At 48.8% G+C, this 8,737-nt stretch overlaps 1 protein-coding gene across 1 annotated transcript; it reads right to left on the reverse strand.

Moving 5' to 3' along the window:
• Positions 1-925: 925 nt before the first annotated feature.
• Positions 926-8,057, reverse strand: RAP2B (RAP2B, member of RAS oncogene family). Its single transcript, XM_004442217.3, has 2 exons — positions 5,381-8,057; positions 926-3,022 (listed from the first exon to the last, which is right to left on the reverse strand). Exon 1 carries the CDS (start codon positions 7,643-7,645, stop codon positions 7,094-7,096), a length of 552 nt encoding a protein of 183 aa, XP_004442274.1. The 5' UTR covers positions 7,646-8,057; the 3' UTR covers positions 926-3,022; positions 5,381-7,093.
• Positions 8,058-8,737: the final 680 nt, after the last annotated feature.

The following is an 8,737-nucleotide window of genomic DNA, read 5'->3' on the forward strand; positions in this document are numbered from 1 at the left end:
GCAGACCTCTTTGATTGTCAGAACTGGAGTGTGTAGGTGCTACGAGTATCTGGTGGGTAGAGGCCAGGGATGCTACTAATCATCCTACAATGCACAGGACAGCCCCCACAAAAAGAATTTTCCAGCCCCAAATGCGAACAGTCCTGAGGTTGAGAACCTCGGAGTTAGTCAATTAATTACAGCAGCATGATCACTCCATCCCACAGGCCCTCACCTTTGGCCAGCAGCAGCCCTCAGCCTCAGCAAACCCTGAGTCACAGTGAATCACCGGATCTGAACACAAGGAAACCCTCCAGTGCTGCAGGAATGCAGGAGCAGGGTGTGGGCCAGGGAACAAGGCCACCGCAGCCTGCAGAGGATCCGCTCTCAGCTCCATCCCCTTCTCCCGCCTTAGCAACCAGGCAGGAGTCCCCAGTCCCAAGGCAGCCTGCTGAACACTCCTAAAATGATTAGGAAAATGTCTCACGCCTGGTAGGTAACTCTTTACGCTTCCTCAATAATGAAATTAAAGCTGGTTTGTACAAAAATGCAGGAAGACAGTTTTGCTCTTTGGATTAGGTTTTCGATTGTTGTGGGTCCTGCCTTTCAAGGTATAAGATCCTCCTAGAGAAAGAGAATGCATTTGGGTTATTTCTCAATTTTTGACTTCAGCACAAGATTAGTGAGGAGGAGATGGTCTGCATACATTTTTAGGCAGTTCTAAGTATATTAAAATGAATATCCCTATAACTGAATTTGTTTTTTCAAAATTTCCTTTATCAGTTTTAAGAATGAAATGCGAAGGCTGTGCTCAAGCCTAGAGGTCATGTCTGCCTGGTGGGCAGCCTCCTCCAACTGGTGGGATCTCTTTCAGTCCGGACGGCAAACAGGGCGAAAAATACCTCTCCACGCTGTTTCACGGAAAACACATTTATATAGCCATTAGTTAAGCAGTTCTTAGACTTTATATCAATTAACACGGATTACATTGGTGACAGAGAAAACCATTTGCACAAATCAGAGGTGGACTAATGAAATGATAGACAAAAAGTAACAAGTCGTGTGACAAAGTAAAGCTAAGGTGACCACACTCAGAGGAGGAACTCCAAACGCAAGCCTCTTTCTATTAGATGATGAATGTCGAAATCAGACTTAGCAACATACCTGTAATTCTCTTACCTACTCACAGTGCAGAATTCAAAACTATCTAAAATGTATTTTATAGAAATCTATGTTCTTATAGAATTATGCTAGTACAGATCTCTATAGAGGTTCCTTTCTTGATTGCAATATAATTCAATATAATGTCAGCTTTTAACGAGAATATTTAAAAATATATTAATATGTATAATATTAAATAACATTAAAATATTCTGAGTTCATGACTAAAACCAGATTTTGAAAACCTTTTATAAATGATCAGATAGACAAAATATTAAGAACTTTACTGAAGCTATAAAACTATAAGTAATAAATATGCATCTCATAAATGGTTCTATAGTAATCAGATTTAAAAAAAAAACAATGAAGTACCTTCAGATGAACTAACTCTTCTATCTCTGCAATTCTGTAACTTTCCACATTTTAAAAGCCTGTTGTTAAATTCCGAGGAAAGTCCACACAAAACAGTCACTAGAAATCCTTTTGCAAACTACAGGAGGTTAATAATCACACCTCCCTTCAATTCAGGAGGTTTTGCAATAATCGCTATTTTGTTACCTCTTACAGCTTGCTGCCCAATATTTCTTTCTGAGCTGGCCGCCTTCTTCCAACAAGCACTCAAGGCGTGAGAACAAGAGCTTTTGTGTAAAATAACTATAAGCTGAGCAAACTCAAAGTGTCAGCTTAATTCTTTGGCACACTCATTTTTAGAAGATTATCCTTTACAAAAGAAATACCCTCCTTGAATCTTCTTTACATGAGGAACCCCAAAAGACCGTCTGCCAACAATTGCTTCTTTCTTTAAGAACATAACCTAAATCGTCCTTTCCTTTTTCGTTTCCTCATTTAAAAAAGAAAAATTACAGTGAACAAATTTCATAAGTCTTTTTCTCCATTTTTCCCCTCTCCTCTTTGACATACAAATATGAAAGCAAACTGATTTCCTACTTCTAAATGTTCAATTTTAGCTAATCTCAGAAAGGAAGTTGGAAACGCTACACAAAATTATAGGTCCACGTGCAACAAAACAACTATTAGTTACTTAAGCCTCGTGGGATCCATTTTTATTTGCAATATCCACATACCTTTCAAAGTAAAGTTCCAATTTTCGACAAATTTACCAACTCTACTGCCAGCCAGACAGACCTACAGGATTATATTGTAAGTGATGGCGCCCGTAGCTGCACTTTTCACGTGCTCCTGCGGGTTAACACACGCTGTCCTCACAGCTCACGCAGAGAGCAGCACAGTGGTTGTTGCTCTTTTGCCTGGCTTCCTCCTGTTTGAGCATTAGTCCTTACCCTACAGCTGATAGTATGTGCTCAGTAAATTCTCACTGAATAATGCATCAGTTCAGCTATGTTCACCCATTTCCACTGCAGCCATATTCTTAACAAGCAAGGAACAATCTCAGGCCCTTTTTTCGGTACCTGTTTTCTCAATGCATCTATAATCATTCTGTATTCTTAAACAATGTTTTTGCCATTCTTTTCAACATTGTTTTTTGGGGGAGGAAATGTTGATTCTGATTATTTAGGCCATGCCCCTATTCTAATCATTTTCTCTTTTTAGTGAACTTCTGCATGAACCCTGAAAATGACAGCCAGACTGTTCACATGCCAATGTCAAATAGCCACTCTACCTACACTGTGTGCACCCCTCACACTCAGCAATGTAACAGTCTCTTGTACATGGTGTGTCCTCTCCAGCCACTGGCTTCAGTCGAGGTTACTCCACGATTGTGCGGTAGGCAGCACTCTAAGGTGTGCCCCTAAACATCTAGGTGGCTGTCGCTCAGCACAGTACTCTTTTGGAGTTTGGACTAGATCATTGCTCCTCAAAGTGTGGTCCCTGGAACAGCAATATCAGCATCACCTGGAAACTGTTAGAAATGAAAATTATGAGATCATACCCGGACATACGGAATAAGACACTAGACAGCACCCAGCAGTGCCCGTGGTAACCTCCAGGTGAGTGACATGCGGACCAGTTTGAGAACCTCTGGACTAGATGATCCCCAAAGCCTTCTCAAACCATCAAATACATTTTCTAGAACTAGCCCTATGTTCAATTAAACGCCCTCAATTATTCCTAGTAGTCTGAGGAAAACATCATAATCAAGAATATCACATTCTCTTAGTATTTAAGAATTTGCTACATATTCACAAGGACAAAATTTATATCAGCAAGCTTTTCCCAATTAAGTAGACACTGACAAATGTTTGATATCATTTTAACTAACCGTGGTGATCTCCAAATTCAGTCTTTGTTTCCTTCATATTTATAAGTAGGGGGCTGTTTCCAGCTGCTGTGAAAAGTAAATATGCTTTTATGACAGTTCAGGTGCACGCATGTTGATCCGTCTCTCAAGACCAGCAGCTACCAATAGCGTTCTCCCACTTTCCCAGCCCACCTGTGAGAAGTCCTGGACTGTAGCTCAGAAGAGGGTGCAGTCACAGGCTGGTGAAAACACAACACTACTGAACAGTTCAAACAGACGAGGTATTTCAGCATCCCACCTACAGGAAGGTAACTCACCAGGAAGCACGAAACCTCTCCATTTCAAGAACCCCAACCCCAGACAGATCTGATCTTAACACGTGATTCAGTGAAGTCCACTTCAACAGTTAACAACGTGGAACTCATTTTAGCTAAACCGTAACTCTCGAACACGAAAACATCAGACTTAGGTGATATCATCAACTTTCCTGAGGCTATTACAAAAGAATGGCAAAAATAATCCTTTGAAATGATGTAAAGCCTGGATGACCATCAGGGACCAGAAGGAAAAGCTGTTGAGCAGCAGGGGTCAAGTTTAAAAGTTAACTTTTGCTCCCCAGGACATAGGCTCCTTTCCCACCCAGTTTCTGTTTTCACAGGTGACAGCCTCAGGCCAGCTCCTCCCTGCTCCCTCCCCCACTTCCTTTAACTTGGTCATCCAAACAAATGCTCTTACCTCTTCACTCCATAATACTAGAAGGGGTTCTTACTAGCCAAATACATTGACATAGTCTTAAAAACAATGTCCTTAATTTCTCTCAATTTTCTTAAGAAAATAACGGAGAAGTCTACAAAACTCAGAACTGCTATTTTCCTGCTGCAGGCACACACACAAGACTGCTTTCATTGAGAATCCAAAAGGCATTTATATTACAGTACTCAGGAAAAGCATACTGAAATCTTCTGCCCTGCCATCCCAGAGCTATGAAGAATTTAATCATGCGAGGGACTAAACCCTGTGCAAAGATGATTAATGCACCCAGCAGCCCATTTCATTTCCAATTTTCCATTTTCAAATCTTCCCTGCCAGGAGTATACACATTTCTTAAGTTAGTTAGACACTTGGGAGCATTTTATGTCAAAAGGCATCCAAAAAACCAAAACAAAACCATAAGTCACCAAATGCCTTTTAAAAAAAAATCCTTCATAGTTCTTGATACCTCTTCAGAATTTTCGACACTTGACATCTACTGAAGCAACTATATTTACTCAAATGCAACAAGGAATCTTTGCAAAGGCATAAATTTGAGTAGTTTCTCCTAATTTATATATCTAGAATATATATATTGCCTTCCAATTGAGTTTGATACGAAACTTAAGCAAGATCAAGAAGGAAAGAAACAGCCAGAGGACCATCACAGGGCCACTCCCTCCCTCTCCTCCCTCCCTCTCCTCTTTCCCTCTCCTCCCTCCCTCTCCTCCCTCCACGCTGGATACTGAGACATCACCGGGGCAAAGGACACAACATTTTAAGGCAAGATACGTTAATACAGCTTTAAAGAAATCTGTGCCCTGTAATTTCCTTTGGCTTCCTCAAAAGAATAAATCCCCTTGTCAAAAGACCCTTCAGAAGACTTCGTCTACACTCCACAGACCCAGGGTACCCTGAGTGATACACCTCCTCGTATTCTACAGAGGTGATATTAGTACAGCGGCCCTTCCGGAAAACAAAACAGAAAATGAAAAGCTCACACTGCCTCCTACTGTTGGAGGGAAAATTTAGTGAGGTCAAAATGGTCCACAAACTGCAGTGTAATGAGAGCAAGGGGGTTGGTCTTAGTTTTTCCTTCTTTCTCTTCTTTTTAGTCTAATTATCTGTTTTCAAATTAAAACCTCAAAAGGGTTGAGATACTGTCTACAACCCATACAAATGTACTGCAGAAAACACTACCGGGTATGACTTCAGAGTTGGAAATCACCTTCCCCAAACAGGCTTAAGGAAATTAAAAGTGCCACCTGCCTGGTCGGGTGGACGGCTCCTCTCCCAGGTCCCAGGCAGTGTTAGTGGCTGGTTTCTCCCCCTCACCACCTACTGTGAGGTAAACTGCTCCCATCAGCAGAACAGACCCAGTATGCTGCTCATCCTGCAGTCAGATGGGGCACACCCCATGGCTTCCTAGACCTTGATGATCTCTTCTGTATTTAAGAACTCGGGAGTGACATCACCCAACTTGTCACTGAGATACTGCTGTCTTCAAAATGTGACAAGCAACTCTTGAGGTCGTCATGCACCTGCCCCTGTCCACCTCAGCCACGATACTGCATTAAATCACTGAATATGAAACACAGAAACACAAACGATCATTTTGGGTTTGTTTCTTTAAAAATGAGATTTGTATTAAAAGTCTTAAAATGAAGAGACAATGATTAAACACGTGTCTGGAATTAAAAATTACAATTAGAATTCTCTTGGTACATCACAACAGTAAAATTTTGCTCTCTGCTTCTGGAGGAACACCCTATTAACAGATAACCAAAACATTAAAAAAAATAATATAAAAGGGAGCTAAATACCTGAACATTTGAACAAGATGAAGCGGAAAAAAAAAGCCCATTGCAAGCCATGGAAATTACATTTTAAAGGCTGGAAATAATAAAGAAATTCACTGAACAACAAGCCCTATTGTCCTGGCTCCTTCGGGAAGATTGCTGCAAGGAAACTGGAAGTGGTTTGGGGAAGAGCGGATTCTGGGAGATGGTGGGAAGTTCACAGGTTGGCACCGGCTGGAACAGCTGAGTTTTGAAGGCACTCTGCAGACACAGGGGTGCTGGGGCCCTGAATCCCATTGGCAAAGTCTTTGTACTTGATTTTAAAGAGCTCATCATCAAAATCTGTTACTGCCAACCAATAAGAACAAGAAGCTAAACACACACACACACACACACAATAGTACACACAAAAATGTGCAGATCTGTAACACTTTTTTCACAGCTGATAAAAAAAAATACTACCGTTCTCCCCCAGACTCCCCTTTGATACAGTAGGTAAACAAAATAGATATTTTTTTTCCCGCAAATATCAGCAGACACTTTCTGGCACCCCACACTGTATTGGCATCAGTGTTAACAGTCCCAGTTCAGATGTGCAATACTTCAGATTGGATACACTGTAACAAGAACCCAACTTTGCATAGACATCCTCGGAATCGCAATCAGTCACGGGGTTGCCCTTCCAAACTGGCAGAAAAGGAACCCGATCTTAATTTCCAGCTACTCCTGGAAAACAATGAAAAAACAAGTTTCTTCCTCTCCTCCTGCTCCTTCATTTGGTTCTCCCGGACTTCTTCCGTGTACTGAAAGCTTGGAACTAGAAAACGGTTGTTGACACGCACACGCACAGACACAAAAGGTCCCCTCCACCTTCTGCCGTCCTCTTCCTTCCCCACCGCATTTTTTCCTGGCTGAAACTTTCGCTTGCCGGTGTCAAGCTGCCAATACAGCGCCCCAACGACTGCTTCAACGGGGAAATATGCGTCAACCAAAATCAATGAGAAACGTACATGCTGCACAGCGCCACGTTCCCACCGGGTCGCGGAGGGTCAGGGCGGGACAGCCCCTCGCACGCGGGGCGGAGGCCACCCCGGCCGCTGCCGAGTCGTCTCCAACCTCCGAGCGAGAAGGGCATCCCGCCGAGCGCGCCGTGCGCTCGGCTTTGTGCGCGGGGCTCGCGGCCTCAGAGGATCACGCAGGCCGAGCAGCAGCCCTCGTCGCCGTTGGGCTGCGCCGCGTAGTTCATCTGCCGCACGATCTCGGCGAACAGCTCGTCCACCGAGGCTTTGTTTTTGGCCGACGTCTCCATGAAGGGGCAGCTCCACTCCTCGGCCAGGGCCTTGCCCTCGCCGAAGGAGACCTCGCGCTCGCCCTCCAGGTCCACCTTGTTGCCCACCAGGATCATGGGCACGCGCTCGTACCGCTTCACGCGGATGATCTGGTCCCGCATGGGCTTGATGTCCTGGAAGCTCTGCTGGTTGACGAGGCTGTAGACGAGGATGAAGCCCTGGCCGTTCTTGATGTACAGGTCCCGCATGGACGCGAACTGCTCCGTGCCCGCCGTGTCCAGGATCTCCAGCACCGACGGCGACGAGTCCACCTCGATCTCCTTGCGGTAGAAGTCCTCGATGGTGGGGTCGTACTTCTCGATGAAGGAGCCCGTCACGAACTGCACGGTGAGCGCGGACTTGCCCACGCCGCCCGAGCCCAGCACCACCACTTTGTACTCTCTCATGGCTCCGTCGTGCCGCGGCCCCGTCGGGGCTGCGCGCCGGGAAGGGCCGGGCTAGGCGGCCGCACTTCTCCCCTGCCTCCGCTCCGCAGGAAGCACCTCGGCGAGGGCGGCCGGGGCGCGCGGGGCGCCGAGGTCGCCGCGCGGGGGCCGGGCCGGGCACGGCGGCGGCGCGTCCCTGGGGCGCGGGTCCGGGGCCCCGCAGCAGCCCGCGGCTGACCGGGAGGACAATGCCGGCAGCCCGCGCGAGGCGAGGGCGGGAGCGCCCGGCCGCGGCCGCCCGGGAGGGCCGGCAGGCGGCGGCGGCTGGCTGCGGAGGCGGCTGCTAGCGGCGCGCCGGACCGGGACGCGCGTGGCATGAGTCCCCGCGGAGCGTGCGCCCGCCGCCGCGGCCCATCGCGCTCTCTCCCGCAGCCTCCGCGGCCCAGGGCTTCCTGCCCGCCGCGCGCGGCCGGCCCTCCCCGTCCCGCCTCGCCCCGCCCGCCCGGCCCGCGAGCATGCCCAGTGCGCCGCCGCCCGCCGCCCGCCGCCCCTGGCTTTCCGGGGGCGGGACTGGGGGCCGGCCGGGGCGGGGCCGGGGCGGGGCGGCGGAGCGCGCGGGCGGGTGCCGGAGGGCGCGGGTCTAGAACCCGACTAGAACAGCGCGGGGCTGGGAGGCGGCGGAGCGCTAGGCAGGCTCCGGTGGGAGCACGTGGGCGCCCTCTCCGCGCTCTGCGGGGCGTGCCTGAGGGTCCCGCCGGGGGCCGGGGGCTGTGCCTCCGCCTCCGGTATCAGGAGCCCGAGGACTCCACCCCGGGCCCCCGGCGGGGTGCGTCACGGCCCGGAGAGCCGGCGGGCGTTGGGGGCGCGGAGCGCGGGGGCGGCGAGCATCTCCCGGCGGACGGCGCCGCCCTTCACACCGACCGCCACGGGCACCTACGCGGCCTCGTCACCCCGCACAAAGACCCGAGAGCTGTCCCGACGGGGAAGGGGCCGCCCCTCGGGACTGGGGCCTCTGCGGGCGGCCACCTGGCGGGTCCCACCGGCTCCCCCGGTGGGGCTGCAGCCCGAGCCCGGCCACCCCCCCAACGCCGAGGGGCGGCGGCCAGGGCTGCT

The sequence above is a fragment of the Ceratotherium simum genome, chromosome 5 (genome assembly GCF_057802395.1).
Source record: "Ceratotherium simum simum isolate JZ-2026a chromosome 5, ASM5780239v1, whole genome shotgun sequence".
Taxonomy (NCBI): Eukaryota; Metazoa; Chordata; class Mammalia; order Perissodactyla; family Rhinocerotidae; genus Ceratotherium; species Ceratotherium simum.

Bases quoted from the DNA above. Each gene is read 5' to 3' on its own strand.
- RAP2B (XM_004442217.3), bottom strand. From the start codon at position 7,645: ATGAGAGAGTACAAAGTGGTGGTGCTGGGCTCGGGCGGCGTGGGCAAG.